This window comes from Oryctolagus cuniculus, chromosome 5 (assembly GCF_051225735.1).
Source record: "Oryctolagus cuniculus isolate XC-2025 breed Fujian yellow rabbit chromosome 5, ASM5122573v1, whole genome shotgun sequence".
Classification (NCBI taxonomy): domain Eukaryota; kingdom Metazoa; phylum Chordata; class Mammalia; order Lagomorpha; family Leporidae; genus Oryctolagus; species Oryctolagus cuniculus.
This window is the reverse complement of record NC_142871.1, coordinates 82,573,176-82,590,622: the sequence shown is the minus strand read 5'-3', so window position 1 is coordinate 82,590,622 and position 17,447 is coordinate 82,573,176. Positions and strand designations below refer to the sequence as shown.

The 17,447-nt window shown below is 43.3% G+C and overlaps 1 protein-coding gene across 3 annotated transcripts in view; it reads right to left on the bottom strand.

The window, feature by feature from the left end:
• Positions 1-17,447, bottom strand: part of MDN1 (midasin AAA ATPase 1) — a 180,205-nt gene that overhangs the window by 133,454 nt on the left and 29,304 nt on the right. For all 3 annotated transcript variants that reach the window (XR_016233853.1, XM_008263214.5, XM_089332900.1), the window contains 4 exons: positions 17,059-17,173; positions 5,532-5,725; positions 4,532-4,613; positions 1,161-1,256 (listed from right to left, as the gene is read on the bottom strand). Coding sequence is in view for 2 of the 3 variants with exons in the window: in XM_008263214.5 (XP_008261436.3) it covers positions 1,161-1,256; positions 4,532-4,613; positions 5,532-5,725; positions 17,059-17,173 (487 nt within the window). In the remaining variant the exon portion in view is untranslated. The remainder of the gene's footprint in view (positions 1-1,160; positions 1,257-4,531; positions 4,614-5,531; positions 5,726-17,058; positions 17,174-17,447) is intronic.

The window sequence follows — 17,447 nt, the reverse complement described above, 5'->3', positions numbered from 1 at the left end:
TTTGCCTTTCAAATAAATAAATACATTTTAAAAAGAAAAAAGTCCTTTTGTCCAAATATGCACACTTTCATTAAAAACAAGAATGGAAACATATTAATAACATCAGCAATTAACTAAGTAGTCTAAACAATGAATGTGCAGGTATTCATTGATATTATCCCTTTTTAAATGATCATTTAAAGCATTTTTAAAGCTGTTTCATTTATTTATTTGAAAAGTGACAGAAAAAGAAGGAGAGGCAGAGAGAAGACAGACAGAGAGAGCTCAATCTTTCAACTGCTGGTTCACTCCCCAAATGTCTGAAACAGCCAGAATAGAGCAAGCCAGGCCAAAGCCACAAGCCAGAAACTCCATTCAGGTCTCTCGTGTGGTGGCAAGAACCCAAGTACTTGGGTAATCTTATCCACTGCCTTCCTAGCACATTATCAGAAAGCTGGATAGGAAGTGGACTAGCTAGGATTTGAACTGGCATCATGAACGCATGATGCAAGTGTCCCATGTAGAAGCTTAACCTGCTGCACCGTAATGCCTGACCCCATTCCTTTTTTATTTTAACGTTTATTTATAAACAGAAGAGAGAGAAAGATCTCCAATCTGCTGTTTCACTCCCTAGATGCCCATAATAACCAGGGTTGCAGCAGGACAAAGCCAGGAGCCCTAAACTCCATCTGGGTCTCCCATGTAGGTGGCAGGGCTCAAGCATGTAAGCCATCATTTGCTATCTCCTACAATGCACTAGCAGCAAACTGGGACCAGAGCAGAGTACCTGGGACTTGAAAAAACACTAATATGGGATGCAGATGTCCAAAGAGGTTGGTTCATCTGCTGCAGTACAACACCTGCCCAGTACTAACTAGTCTTTTCAATGTTCTTCAGGTTTGAAAAGTATTAGTAAAATAAGAGGAAAAACAAATGTACACTACAGACACAGTTTTAGTCCTTAGTCTATAATGCAAAGAATGCGATAGGGCACAGAGAAGCTCACTGTAAAAATGTGGAACACATGCTGTACCTAGAGGATATTGCAAATTTTATTTCCTTGACAGACAGCTATTCACATTTATAGGAGTCAACACTGCAAAAGTTTTTTAAGGTATGGAGCAGACACAGTAAGCTAAATATCTCAGCTTCCTTTCAATAGTAAATGCAGCACTACTTACCTTTTTCTTAGAAATATTCAATTTGCTTCCGATAATTTCCGCCATTTTCAGTTTGTTTGAATGCTCAGAAAGCATTGCTGTGAAACAGTCCAGAGCCTATTAAAATAAACAAGGTAAATGCCAAATGAATTTTAAAGTAATACATTAATCACAAAGTTATCGCTATCCTGACTGCAGAAGGAACATAAAATCCAGCAGAAACATTTCTGCATGACTGAAGGGAGTACAAATGAAAAATCCACCCTTAACGCAGGACTTTATCCCAACGGAGAGACAAAAATGCCAACAACCAAGAAGAATTTACTATTGAGTTACAGAGAAGGAGAGGTAGAGAGAGAGAGAGAGAGAAGGATCTTCCATCCACTGGTTCACTCTCCAAATGGCCGCAACAGCCATGGTTGGGCCAGGCCAAAGCTAGGGGCCAGGAGCTTCAGGTCTCCCAAGTGGATTCAGAGGCCACAGCAACTGGGTCATAAGCAGAGAGCTGGATCGGAAGAAGAGTAGCCAGTACTAGAACTGGCACCTGTATGGAATGCCAGCGCTGCAAGCAGAGGCTTAGCCTACTATGCTGGCCCCCAAGGAATGTTATTTCATTATCTGCTTTAACATATTATCCCACTTTCAACAATATTTACTATATTATATATATGTATTAATATTTGTACATGAATGTGCATAGCAATATTATTCATAATAGCCAAATGTCCACAAAGAAACAAAAATCATGTGGTGTAACAGCATAATGAAGTATCATTTAGCCTTAAAATGATGGATGCACTGATTGACACTACAATATAGGTTAACCATGAAAATATGCTGAATGAAGCAGAGAGATACAAGAGGCTACATGCTGGGACCTGCGCATTGGCTTATTGGGTAAAGCTGCTGCCTACCAAGCCAAAATCCCATATGGGCCCCAGTTCAAGTCACAGCTGCTCCACTTCTGATCTAGCTCTCCACTATGGCCTGGGAAAGCAGTAGAAAATGGCCCAAGTCCTTGGGCCCCTGCACCTATGTGGGAGACAGGGAAGAAGCTCCTGGCTCCGGACTGATGCAGCTCTAGCCATTGCGGCCAATTGGGGAGTGAACCAGCGGACGGAAGACCTTTCTCTCTCTGCTTCTCCTTTTCTCTATGTGTAACTCTGACTTTCAAATAAACAAATCTTAAAAAAAGAGGCTGTCTGAATCCATTAATATGAAATGGCCAGAACCAGAAAATTTACAAAGAGGTAGACCAGCCTGTCCCAGGGGCTACAGGGGAAGGGAAATTGCAATGCCAGCTAAGGGGTATGGGATTTCTCACTAGGGTGATAAAAACATTCTACAACACACAGTGGTGATGGTGGCCTAATTCTGTATATAATTTTAAAACAGAACATGAAGCACTTGGGGCTGGCGCTGTGGTATAGTGGGTAAAGCCACTGCCTGCAGTGCCAACAGCCCATATGGGCACCAGTTCGAGTCCCAGTCACTCCACTTCCAATCCAGCTTCCTGCTTTGGCCTGGGAAAGCAGTAAAAGATGGCCCAAGTCTTTGGGCCACTGCACCCGCATGGGAGACCTGGAATCAGCTCCTTGCTCCTGGCTTTGGATTAGTACAGCTCCAGCAGCTGCAGCCAACTGGGGAGTGAACCATCAGATGGAAGAACTCTGTCTCCTCTCTGCAACTCTGCCTTTCAAATAAATAAATAAATATTAAAATAAACAAAAAAAACATGAAGTACACACTTTAAAAAAGTGAATTTAAGAGTATGTAGAGTTTATCTCAATAAACACACAGCATTTTAAAACAGTGAATAAAGATAAGAACCATACCAATGCCTCAATTTTATCAGAAAAGTACAATGTATTCTGAGAAAGATGAGCAATGTATGAGACTGAGAAGGAGAGCTGACTACAGAATGGAGGAGAGAAATAAAGACGGCCATACAGCCTTTCAGGGTGCAGCTAAGTGAAGGTGTGAACTCCAAATGAGCTAGCTTTTTACTGGAGGTCCCTGACTAAATACAAAGAGATGCCACAAACCAAACCGGGTCACTATACTCTCCTCAATCCCAGCTGACAGAAACCAGAGCACGTTGAAAACCCAAAAATGTCAATGCTATTAAGACCCACAGATGTTAGGCAATAGTACCTTAGGCAGGAATAAATCTCTTTTGTTCCTACTGAATGTGGCCGAGGTGTAATTCAGTATTCCCTCACACAAAACATATTTTCCCTCCAAGGTTATGCTTTTTGTTTGTTTTTGCTTTGTTTTTAAAGATTTATTTATTCATTTGAAAGGTAGAATTAGAGAGGCAGAGGCAGAGAGAGAAAGAGAGACAAAGAGACAGAGACATAGAGGTCTTCTGTCCACTGGTTCATTCCCTAGAGGATCACAACGGCCACGGCTGCACCGATCCAAAGCCTCCTCCGGGTCTCCCATGTGGGTGCAGGGGCCCAAGTCCTTGGGCTATCTTCTACTGCTTTCCCAGGCCATAGCAGAGAGCTGGATCGAAAGTGGAGCAGCCGGGACTCAAACCAGCACCCATACGGGATGCTGTCACTGCAGACTGCAGCCTTACTCGCTATGCCACAGCACTGGTCCCCCAAGGTTATGCTTTGTAACTAGCACTCATTTCTCTGGATTAAAGATAAAAGCCCAAGTGAGGTGAAGTTGGAGGAATCCCACAAATACAACTTTACTAACCAAACTAAGACAAACATAAGCCTAGATGCTACACAAATCAGAAACACTTTATTATTTCATAACTTTGCTGTAGTGTTACCTGGGAGCTTTTCTTTTCATTTTACCTTCATTTTCAATACCTGTTGTACCCTGATCTCAAACTATAGTTCTTCTGAAATTAGCAATAATTTATGTTAAAAACCACAAAACTTTTATCATACTCCATCAGTTTTAAGGCAATGTACATTCACTTTAGCTAGTTAAGGATAATAAACAAGACTAGACAAAAGAAAAAATCTAAACTATCAAGAGACAGAAACCAACAGTCTTATAGAACAAGGAGATAACAAGCAGAAAGACTGTATTTTTTTTTTTCATAGGCAGTGTTAGTGAGAGAGAGAGAGAGAGAGAGAAAGGTCTTCCTTCTGTTGGTTCACCACTCAAATGGGGGCTACGGCCAGTGCACTGCGCCGATCCAAAGCGAGGAGCCAGGTGCTTCCTCCTGTTCTCCCATGCAGGTGCAGGGCACAAGCACCTGGGCCATCCTCCACTGCACTCCCAGGCCACAGCAGAGAGCTGGACTGGAAGAGAAGCAACTGAGACAGAACCGGGTCCCCAACCAGGACTATAACACGGGGTGCCGGTGCCACAGGCGGAGGATTAGTCTAGTGAGCCGCGGCGCCAGCCAAAAGAATGTATCTTACCTCTTGAAAAATATTTAATGATGCTGAAGATGATGAACTGTCAAAGCTATGGGCAATTCTATTACACCAATTTAGTAGATCCCTGAAAAAAAAATAAAGGTTAAGAAATATAAGATCTTACTTAGGTCAAAGACTTTGCCTCCCTGACGTGTACAGCAACTCTATATCTCTTTCTTCTGGCAATGTGAAGATAAAAAATGTTAGAGGAGAAGCTAAGTGGGGTTCCCGGTCCTTACTCCTATCAGGAAATGATCTATCACTCACTTCTGTCCATCCATGCCAGACAAAGTAGCAGCAAAGAGGGAAGCAATGAACTCAGATCAAAATGCAGGGAACAGCCCATTCATTCTCTCTTGTCAAAGGGCAAGCCAATCATTGAGAACTGAGAGCAAAGGCATAGAACTTTAGAGCAAAAGACAAGAAGGCTTATTTAAGACTCCGTATGTCACAGCCAGCGTGGTGAGGCAGTGGGTTAAGTTACCGCCTATGACATCAGCATCCCATACAAGCACCTGTTTGAATGCTGGCTGCTCCATTTCCAATCCAGCTCCCTGCTAATACTCCTCGGAAGGCAGCAAATGATGGCCCAGGTATGGAGGCCCGTGCTGTCCATGAGGAAGACCTCACTGGAGTTCCCAGATCCTACTTTGGCCTGCAGCCACTGCAGCCTTTTAGGAAATGAAGTAGTAGGTGGAAGATAGCTTCCAATCAATTATATCAATCAATCTCTCTTACTCTGCTTTTCAAATAAATAAAAAGATGCCATATGTCAAGAAAGAACATCTACTGAATGAATTACATTAATAAATATTCGTGTTTGTCTTTAAGTTATTTTTAAAGCTAAAAATAATATTTCTTTTACCAAGTTTTCCCAATAAGTAACTAGATCTGAAAAAAGGAATCAAAAACCATCAAGAAACTCAGAAGTTTAATTCTCAAACCAATAGTTTCTAGCTGCAGTTTTTAAAATATCAACTCAAAAAAGTAATTAGCTCAGTACCTGAGAGACAATTCTCTTCCCTCAAGGACTGGCCTTGTGTTTTCTCTTCGGGCTTCTGAAGCTTCCTCAGATGCCAGATGACATCCTAGATCACTGTCATTCCGAGAGGGATGTTTCTCTCCAGTAAGCTGAAGATAAATGTCAAGCAGGTGACCAGTTACTGCTGCAAGGCTGGGATACCCACTCTGTAGAACCTGAAAGAGAACAAAGAAAGCCAAGAAAATCTAGCAGCCAGTCCAGTGAGTTTTAAAAGCACATGGGCCTGCGCCGTGGCTCACTTGGCTAATCCTCCGCCTATGGCGCCGGCACCCAGGGTTCTAGTCCCACTTGCTCCTCTTCCAGTCCAGCCCTCTGCTGTGGCCCAGGAGGGCAGTGGAGGATAGCCCAGGTACTTGGGTCCCTGCTCCCGCATGGGAGACCGGGAGGAAGTATCCAGCTCCTGGCTTCGGATCAGCACAGCACCAGCAGTGGTGGCCATTAGGGGAGTGAACCAACGGAAGGAAGACCTTTCTCTCTGTCTCTCTCTCACTGTCTATAACTCTCTCTCTCTTTGCCTAGCAAAAAATAAAATAAAATAAAGACATATATTAAAAAAAAGCACATATAAACTGCTACTGATGCTACCTGACCAAAAAATGAGTTTCTTTATGAAATTAGTCAACTTTACCAAGTTTAAGAACTTGCACTCTGGGACAGGCACTTGCTGCAGCAGTTAAGTTGCTGCTTGGAAGACCTGTATCCCATAGAGGAGTGCCTGTTTTGGGTCCTAGCTCCTCCCCTCCTGATCCAGGTTCCTGGTACTGCACCCTGGGAGGCAGCAGGTGACATCTCGAGTACCTGGATCCCTGTCAACTACCTGGGAGACCCAGGTGGTATGTATACCAGGCTCCTGGTTTTTGCCTAGCTCTGATCCAGCTATTGGTGGATATTTGGGAAGTGAACCAATTGAAAAATGAAAACAGAAATTGTTTTTTAAAGTTCACTCTAACCCACCCACCCCACCTCATTCAAATGCCCTAACTTTATTCACTACCCAAAAGTCAATGATCAAGGCCAGCTTTATGACAAAGTGCTGCTAACTGGAATGTATCGGAGCACTGGTTCAAGTCCCAGCTATTCCACTTCTGATCCTGCTCCTGCTAAAGGGTCTGAAAGAGCCGCGGACGATGGCCTAAATCCTTAGGCCCCTCCACTTATATAGAAAAACCAGATGGAGCTACTGGCTACTGGCTTAGACTAGCCCAGCCTTAGCCGTTGTGGCTATGTGCAGAGGTTGGAAGATCTCTCTCTCTCTCTCTCTCTCTCTGTATGTATGTATGTATTTGTCTCTCTTGCAAACAAATAAATATTTAAAAAACTGAAAACAAAAGCTTGGTTATCTATAAATATCATCATCTATAATATAGCTCAGCAAGGTAAAAGTCAGATGGTAAAAGGGCCTCCAAGAAGTCAACATTAAGCCGGTGCCGTGGCTCAATAGGCTAATCCTCCACCTTGCGGCGCCGGCACACCGGGTTCTAGTCCCGGTCGGGGCACCGGATTCTGTCCCTGTTGCCCCTCTTCCAGGCCAGCTCTCTGCTATGGCCAGGGAGTGCAGTGGAGGATGGCCCAGGTGCTTGGGCCTTGCACCCCATGGGAGACCAGGAAAAGCACCTGGCTCCTGGCTCCTGCCATCGGATCAGCGCGGTGCGCCGGCTGCAGCGGCGGCCATTGGAGGGTGAACCAACGGCAAAGGAAGACCTTTCTCTCTCTGTCTCTCTCTCTCACTGTCCACTCTGCCTATCAAAAATAAAAAAAAAAAAGAAGTCAACATTAAGTTCCAAGGCCAAAGAATCTGCTAAAGAATTAATGGGGTGGATACAGTGGTACAGTGGATTAAATTGCTACTTAGGACATCTTTATCACATATTGGAGGGCCAGTTCAAGTCCCGGCTACTCCACTTCCAATTTACCTTTCTGTTATTGCATCCTGGGAGACAGTATGATGGCTCAAGCACTTGAGCCTCTGTCACCCACACAGGAAACCCAGATAGAATTCTGAGCCCCCGGTTTCAGCCTGGCTATGTTGGAACTTGAGGAGTGAACCATAAAACAGATCTCTCTCTCTCTCTTCATGTGTGTGTGTGTGTGTGTGTCTGTAACTATGCTTTTCAAGTACATGGAAATAATAAATTTTTGTTTTATACAAAAAGAACCTTTAAGTACTATTTATTCTTACTTCAAATACAAGGTTCACCATGTAATTTCTGTCAAAATCAAATCAGAAGTTAAAAGGAATAGAAAAAACAATTTTTTAAGCAGACCACAATGAACAAAGCTATGTTAGATCCTGAAAAAGAAAAGGTTATCTTTAAAAAGCAAACAAAAAGTAGACAAGAGAATCAGAATCAAAGATGTAGTCCTAGTCATTTAAGAGCCATTGATAATTTACTACAGCATAATACACAATATTTGGTATTCTAGATACTTGTTCCAAGGCTTTTTGATTGGATATATTCTGTCAAGTGTGTTTGAGAAGGCAGAGAATTTTTTTTTTTTTTTATGGAAGTTGCTTTTTTTTTTTTTATCTTTTATTTAATGAATATAAATTTCCAAAGTACGACTCATGGGTTACAATGGCTTCCCCCCCCATACCATCCCTCCCACCCACAACCCTCCCCTTTCCCATTCCCTCTCCCCTTCCATTCACATCAAGATTCATTTTCGATTATCTTAATATACAGAAGATCAGCTTAGTATACCTTAAGTAAGGATTTCAACAGTTTGCTCCCACACAGAAACATAAAGTGAAAAATAATAGATGATTTTTTTTAAATGATGATGAAATCAGATCAGACCTATTGTCATTCATGTTTAATCCCAGTGAGAGTCAAGTTGGGAATTGATAATTTCTTTTTTTTTTTTTTTTTTTTTTACAGAAGATCAGTTTAGTGTACATTAAGTAAAGATTTCAGTCGTTTGCACCCCCATAGAAACACAAAGTGAAATATACTGTTTGAGTACTCGTTATAGCATTAAGCCTCAGTGTACAGCACGTTAAGGACAGAGATCCTACATGAGGAGTAAGTGCACAGTGACTCCTGTTGTTGACTTTACCAATTGACACTCCTGTTTATGGCATCAGTAATCTCCCTATGCACCAGTTATGAGTTTCCAAGGCTATGGAAGCCCCTTGAGTTCTCCGACTCTTATGTTGTTTAGACACGGTCATAGTCAAAGTGGAGGTTCTCTCCTCCCTTCAGAGAAAGGCACCTCCCTCTTTGAAGACCTGTTCTTTCCACTGGGATCTCACTCACAGAGATCTTTTTGCCAGAGTGTCTTGGCTTTCCATTGAGAAGGCAGAGAATTATAAGCATATCAGGTATTTTCCCAGCCAATTATTTCAAATTAGCTTATAAATAATAATGGGAATTCAATTTATACATGTGATAACCACATATTATATAGATATTATATATGTGATCACATATTTACAAAAGTAAAAGATTTAAAACCTTAATAGTATCATCTCAATGGTAGAACTTAAAGATTTCATTGCTTCATACTTTTTTACTGGAGACTGTCACAACAAATTTTTAATCACAAATATTTCTGATACAGTAAAAATGACACAGGAGAAGAGAATACAATACACAAATTCAGAGGATTCAAATATGGAGGAATACAGAGGGAGCTTACTGCTCTAGCCTAGGGGAAGACAATTTAAAAAAAAAAAAGTGGGGCGAGTGCAATCTAAGGGAAGAGTCAGGAAGAAAAATGCAGAAGAAACTCTATGCAGATCAGAAGGACACTGTGGACCTACATGGAGGGTGTGGATGTGCATAATTCTCAGGACCCCAGCAGCCCACAGCCTCGGCACCAGCTTTGGAGGGTGATGCAATATTAGACTGCAGCAGCCCAAGCCACTGACAATAAAGCTACAGGAGGAGCCTGGGGTGAGTCCAGCACGGAGCCCTATGAGGGACAGTGTACCTGCCAACCTAGAGGAAACAAAAGGGGACATGTTTCTCTCTCCCCGACCAGCCGGCACCGGCATCCTGTAACTAGCTAAGAGAGGGCGGGCGCTGTTTTGGACATGCGTAACAGCTGTGCCAGCTTGTGTCTGCGGACCCAGCAAAAAGCAGAAAGGAGGTATTTGAGTCTGGGTGGGAGAACTAACAGGGGGCTAGGAGCTCATGACTGTGGGAGCCTTTTGTGCAGAGACTGTGAAAACACTGTAACTGTGTGGGAGGGCTCAGGGTGTGACTGGATCTTTTGGCAGTCACTGTGGGTGGCTCCCTGATTCCCTGGTAAGCGTCACTGCCACGGGATCCAGACTAACACCGAGGACTGCATGTATCCTTTGTGTGGTTCTTGTGGAAGTGTGGATGAATATTGCACCAACAAGAGCTGGCAGTCAGGAATTGGTCTCCTTGTAGGAGAGGAAGTGAATGTGAGACTGCGCCAACGAAGCTGATCAAAACTTTCCTCTGGTAAAAAAAAAAAAAAAAAAAAAAAAAAGGACATTTACCATGCCCAACATGGGTATCACCTAGGACACTGCCCAGTCCCTGGAACACTGAACAGAGCTCCATGGCCACACCCAGCACATGCCTCCTTGTATTCACTGAAAGAACAGACAGTCTACTAAGTCACAGAGGCATAGTTCAAAGACAAAATCCATCCCAAGTATCTCCATAAATGCCTAAAAATAAATGCAGAAATTCAAGAAACAAGAGTAAGGAAGACAGCATGATCCCCCAAAAGGAACACAACACTTCAATACTAGAATCTGAAGAAATGCCAGTAACAGAATTCAAAAAATTGACTGTGTACGGCCGGCGCCGCGGCTCACTAGGCTAATCCTCCGCCTTGCGGCGCCGGCACACCGGGTTCTAGTCCCGGTCGGGGCACCGGATTCTGTCCCGGTTGCCCCTCTTCCAGGCCAGCCCTCTGCTGTGGCCAGGGAGTGCAGTGGAGGATGGCCCAGGTGCTTGGGCCCTGCACCCCATGGGAGACCAGGAAAAGCACCTGGCTCCTGGCTCCTGCCATCAGATCAGCGCGGTGCGCAGGCCGCAGCACACCGGCTGCGGCGGCCATTGGAGGGTGAACCAACGGCAAAAAGGAAGACCTTTCTCTCTGTCTCTCTCTCTCACTGTCCACTCTGCCTGTCAAAAAAAAAAAAAAAAAATTGACTGTGGAATTACTTAGAAATAATCAGGAGGGTGAGCGTCATGGCTCACTTGGCTAATCCTCCACCTGTGGCACCAGCACCCTGGGTTCTAGTCCCGGTTGGGGCGCCGGATTCTGTCCCGGTCGCTCCTCTTCCAGTCCAGCTCTCTGCTGTGGCCCGGGAAGGCAATGGAGGATGGCCCAGGTGCTTGGGCCCTGCACCCGCATGGGAGACCAGGAGGAAGCACCTGTCTCCTGGCTTCAGATCAGTGCAGTGCACCGGCCACAGTGCATCGACCGAAGCGGCCATTTGGGGGGTGAACCAACAGAAAAGGAAGATCTTTCTCTCTGTCTCTCTCTCTCACTATCTAACTCTGCCTGTCAAAAAATAAATAAAGAAGAAATAATCAGGAGCGCAGGTGCTATGGCATAGCAAGTAAAGCAACCACCTTCAGTGCCAGCATCCCATATGGGCACTGGTTCATGTCCTGGATGCTCCACATCTGATCCAGCTCTCTGCTATGGCCTGGGAAGGCAACGGAGGATGGTTCAAGTCTTTGGGCCCCTACACCCATGTGGGAGACCCAGAGGAAGCTTCTGGATCCTGACTCTGCATCAGCGTAGCTCCGGCCATTGCAGCCATCTGGGAATGAACCAGTGGATGGAAGACCTCTCTTTCTTTGCCTCTCCTTATGTGCCTGTGTAATTCTGACTTTCAAATAAATAAATCTTTAAAAAAAAAAAAAAAAAGAAAGAAAGAAATTGGAAAGTCACCAAATAAATGACCTATCAATGCATCTCAAGGACAAAATTGACATACCATTGGCCCAACTAACAAAGAAAAAAGAAACCCAAACCAATAAAATTAGAGATAAAAAAGCAAATGTAACAACAGACATCACAGAAATAAAAAGAATTATCAGAAATTAATGACAAGAACTGCATGCCGGGGGCCATGCTGTGGCATAACAGGTAAAGCTGACACCTGCAGTGCCAGCATCCCACATGGGCACCAGTTCAAGTCCCAGATGCTTTTCTTTGTTAGTTGGGCCAACAGTATGTCAATTTTCTTTAGTTTTTCAAAAAACAATGCTTTGTTTCTTTGATCTTTTGTAATTTTTTTCGTTTGCAATTTTGTTTATTCTCTAATTTTAATTATTTCTTTCCTCCTATTAGTTTTGGGTTTGATTTGTTGTTGTTTTTCTAGGTCCTTTAGATGCACTGAGAGCTCATTTAATCAACCCAAAAGTCCATCAATTGACAAGCAGATAAAGAAATTATGGAATATGTACTCTATGAGATACTACACAGCAGTTAAAAAAAATGAAATCCTGGCCGGTGCTGTGGCGAACCTGGCTAATCCTCCGCCTGTGGCGCCGGCACCTCGGGTTCTAGTCCCGGTTGGGGCGCCGGATTCTGTCCCGGTCGCTCCTCTTCCAGTCCAGCTCTCTGCTGTGGCCTGGGAGAGCAGTGGAGGATGGCCCAGGTGTTTGGGCCCTGCACCCGCATGGGAGACCAGGAGGAAGCACCTGGCTCCTGGCTTCATATCGGCGCAGCACGCAGGCTGCAACGCGCCGGCTGTAGTGGCCACTTGGGGGGTGAACCACTGGAATAAGGAAGATCTTTCTCTCTGTCTCTCTCTCTCTCACTGTCTAATTCTGCCTGTCAAAAAAAAAAATCAGAATAGGAGAGGGAAGAGGAAGTAGGGTAGGAGTACGGTGGGGCAAGGAGAGTGAGTATGGTGGGAAGAATCACTATGCTCCTAAAGTTGTATTTATGAAATGTATAGTTTGCCTACCTTAAACAAAATTTTTCTGGGCAAAAAAAAATTAACAATTTTAATGAATCTTTTTTTTTTATTTGACAGGTAGAGTTATAGACAGTGAGAGAGAGAGAGACAGAGAGAAAGGTCTTCCTTCTGTTGATTCCCTGCCAAGTGGCCGCTACAGCCTACACTGCGCTGATCTGAAGCCAGGAGACAGGTGCTTCTTCCTGATCTCCCATGCGGGTGCAGGGCCCAAGGACCTGGGCCATCCTCCACTGCCTTCCTGGGCCACAGCAGAGAGCTGGACTGGAAGAGGAGCGACCGGGACTAGAACCCGGCGCCCATATGGGATGCCGGCACCACAGGCGGAGGATTAACCAAGTGAGCCACGGCGCCGGCCCTGAAACTTTCAAATATACAATATATATTTTTGGGTATGGAGGAAACATTTACAAAAGTAGTGACCTACATGGGCATAAAAAAAAGTTAATTTATGTTTCATGTCAGGTTCGTTGGTACATAATTTCAATCTTTCTATACTGGAAGATTCACTGTCTTAGTTTTGACAAATAATACACTCATGTAACCATTATCAAAAACAAAATACAATTTCCATTACTCCCAAAACACATAGTAACTTTGTGCCCCTTATGCAATCAGCCCGTTCCGCACAGGACACTGATATATTACAGCATATATCAGTTGCTCACTCCTTAATGCTGAGAGGGAATTCCATTATATGATCACGTATTACATTTATGATCAGGAAAAAAACTAAATTTTATATGGAAAAAAACTTTGTCAACACTTTAGTAAAAGTTAAAAATCAGCTATTTGGAAAAAAAGATTCTGAGCAGCAAAGCTTTTACCATTCACTAAATACTCATTTTCTACCTTAGGGGAAGAAAATTAACCTTTTCTTCACTAATAACATAAATGTCAAAAATCAAACACAATTATGACTCATGGTTCTATTACTAATTTGATGGGTATTTGGCAATTCATTTCCTGAGCAAGCATTTATGAAGTACCTATTTTTGTATCAGACATTGTTTCAGGGAAGGGGAAACAAAATTAGTAAGGCATGCCCAAAAAGTTCCATCCGGTGTGCGATGTCATATGAAAGCAAATCAGGTTTACACCAAGAAGGACATCGCCAGTCCCACTTGAGGGACCCCAAAGTGTGATGGAGATGTGCTTAACGCAGGTTACCAGTGGATGTAAGCAGACACTGGCAGCAGACAGAAGTAGGCCATCTAATATTCATGACAATTTAAGAGACCTAGGACCCCCAGTTACATTCTACAATACAAGGGGAGACAAGGTTTGAGAAAATGCCAGGGCCAAGTTCCTGGCACTTAGTATGTGTGATATTAGTACTCTGTAAACATCTCAGTTTTTAAAGATACAATTTGCCATTTCAGAAAGAACTCAAAGACAATCTTTCTAAGCATAAGAGTTGGCAGCAACAGAAATATAGCTGTGTTCCCCATGAACTCGGCATATGAGATTTTGTTTCTGAGATAATACACACAAGGGTTATAGCCACCAGACAATTATTCAGGAGTGTTATCAGCAATGATTAACAAGTATGGAAGCTCAAAAAAAAAGTTTCACAAATCAACATCTAAATCTGACAAATAGGAAATAAATGAGAGAATGAATGCACCTGTTGCATTTCTGATGAGCAGATGATCCTGCTACTGCTCATGACAGGAATAGAAAGATGAGCCCTGGCCTTTATTTCAAACACGAAATAATAAAAGAGTGTCTGTGAAATACTCTTAATTCTCTCAATGCTGAATCAATCAAATCCACATGTGAACTTCAGGCCTCTCCTTTAAAAGAACTGGCTGGGAAATTTAAAAACTAAATACTTAAATGTCTACAACTAGGAAAAAAAAGCTGCATGATGACAGAGCAATCCACCAAACATTCCTATGTGCCAGGCATTTGGTGGCCTTTAGATTGAAAACATGAGTAAGTTTCTGGAGGAACCTATAGTTAGAGCAGTAAAATGAAGGAAAAAGACACAGCAAAAAAATATACAACTGTAACCTGGAGGGAGATAAACTCACAACTGTCTGTACACAGAAGTATAAAATCACTGCCAGGGGCGGTGCTGTGGCATAGTGGGTAAAGCTGCCTTCTGCAGTGCCAGCATCCCATATGGGCGCCTGTTCAGGTCCCGGCTGCTCCACTTCCAATTAGCTCTCTGCTATGGCCTGGAAAAGCAGTAAAAGATGGCCCAAGTCACTGGGCCCTTTCACCTGCGTGGGAGATCCAAAATAAACTCCTGGCTCCTGGCTTCGGATTGGCACAGCTCTGGCCGTTGCAGCCAACTGGGGAGTGAACTAACAGTTGGAAAACCTTTCTGTCTCTGTGTGTGTAACTCTTTCAAATAAATAAATAAATCTTAAAAAAATAAAAACACTGTTAATATTCTTAGAGATTACATGATCAATCTTTTCCCAGGAATATGGTGAATTAAAGACCTTGAAACTCTCTACTGATAACTAAAATGCTAAAAGTATTTGAGAAGGTTGTCTTGTATCACATTATCTATGAATTTACATCAAGAAAGGCAGGGGACAGCATAGTGGAGTAGCAGTAAAGCTGCCTCCTGCAGTGCCAGCATCCCATATGGGCACATGTTTTGAGAACTGGCTGCTCCTCTTCTGATCCAGCTCTCTGCCATGGCCTGGGAAAACACTGAAGGATGGCACAAGTGCTTGGGCCCCTGCAACTGTGTGGGAGACCCAGAAGAGGCTTCTGGCTTCAGATTGTCCCAGCTCCAGCTATTGAAACCATTTTGGGGCCGGCGCCGCAGCTCAATAGGCTAATCCTCCACCTAGCGGCGCTGGCACACCGGGTTCTAGTCCCGGTCGGGGCGCTGGATTCTTTCCCGGTCACCCCTCTTCCAGGCCAGCTCTCTGCTATGGCTCAGGAGTGCAGTGGAGGATGGCCCAAGTGCTTGGGCCTTGCACCCCATGGGAGACCAGGAGAAGCACCTGGCTCCTGCCTTCGGATCAGTGCGGTGCGCCGGCCACAGCGCAGCGGCCATTGGAGGGTGAACCAACGGTAAAAGGAAGACCTTTCTTTTTTTTTTTTTTTTTTTTTTTTTTTCTTTTTTTGACAGGCAGAGTGGACAGTGAGAGAGACAGAGAGAAAGGTCTTCCTTTGCCGTTGGTTCACCCTCCAATGGCGCACCGCACTGATCCGATGGCAGGAGCCAGGTGCTTCTCCTGGTCTCCCATGGGGTGCAGGGCCCAAGCACTTGGGCCATCCTCCACTGCACTCCCGGGCCACAGCAGAGAGCTGGCCTGGAAGAGGAGCAACCGGGACAGAATCCGGCGCCCCAACCGGGACTAGAACCGGGTGTGCCGGCGCCGCAAGGCGGAGGATTAGCCTAGTGAGCCGCGGCGCCGGCCCATGGAAGACCTTTCTCTCTGTCTCTCTCTCTCTCTCACTGTCCACTCTGTCAAAAAAAAAAAAAAGAAAAAGAAAAAGAAAAAGAAACCATTTTGGGGCGTGAACCAGTGGATGGAAGACCTCTCTCTCTCTCTCTGCCTATGCCTCTCTAACTCTGCCTTTCAAATAAATAAATAATTCTTTAAAAAGAAAAAGAAGGCAAAGTATCCATTTCATGTGTGAATGACCACTGTCAATGCTTTATTTGCTGCTTTCCATGGTGAAGCACCAAGGAATGGGAACCTTTCAAGTGAGAAGATAAATACAATGGGAAATGGGGAGTTTGAGATTTCTATAGTGAGGAATACTACTTAGTGGTCTAGGATAACTAACAATACTAAATACTGAATCAATGTATAAGATCTATAAAATAATTCATCTTAATTATCATTGCCCAGATCAAATTGTGCACTAGGTTGCTGAGTGTGAAAGAAACAACAGTTATCAATCTACGCAGCAAAAGTTCCTATGGAGGGACAGGCATTTGGCCTAGCAGTTACACTTGAGATACTCCCATCCCATATCAGAGTGCTTGGGTTTTGAATCCCCAATCTGCTTCCAATTCAACTTCCTGTTGATGTAAACCCTAGGAGGCAGCAGGTGATGGCTCAAGTACCTGGGTCCCTGCCACCTATGTGGGAGACCCAGATTGAATTCCGAGCTTCTATCTTTAGCTTGGCCCAACCCTGGCTATTGCAGATAGGAAAATAATCCAGGAACTGGAAAATCTCATCCTCTCTCTGTCTCTGTTTTCAAAATAAATTTAAAAAACAAAAACAAAAAAATCCTATGGGGACAATAGGAAAATTTAAATATGGTCTAAGAATTAAATAATACTGAAGAACTACTGTTCATTTTATAGCAGATATTAAAATTATGACTATAGGGGAAAATTCCCCTTAAAGTTTTAGAGGTACACACTAAAGTATTAGGGATAAAATGTTAGAGGGTTTGCTTTCCAACATATTAACAAAGAAAATAATAAATGAAGCAAATTTAATCTCATGTATCACACATAGTGGTAAACCTAGGTTGATTAATATTTTAGTGGTTCATAATACCATTTCCTCTATTTTCACATAAATTTACAATATTTCACAATAAAAATAAAAGTATTGATACTTTCTAATGCTCACATACCTCATTCAGTTCTGTTTTATCCAGGTTATCCAGGCGAATTTTGGTCCAATATTTGTCTAGCAAAGTGGCATGACTATTTAGCGGTCGATACCAATTTCCTCCACAGCTCAACAGTCTGTTTCAAAATATACAACAGTCACACAAAATTATTATTTTCATCTTGAATTACTGCAATCCCGCATATACATAAGGAATACATTCCAAGATCCACTTGGAAAACAGAAGAAAATACTAAAACCTGTATATTAGTTTATTTTTCCCTACATATGCATACTTTTGGTAAAGCTTAGCTTATAAATAAGGCAGAGTAGGATATTATCCACCATGATAGCAGTATGCTGTAATAATGCTATTCTGAACAGTTTGTTAAATGTTTGGACCAGGACAGG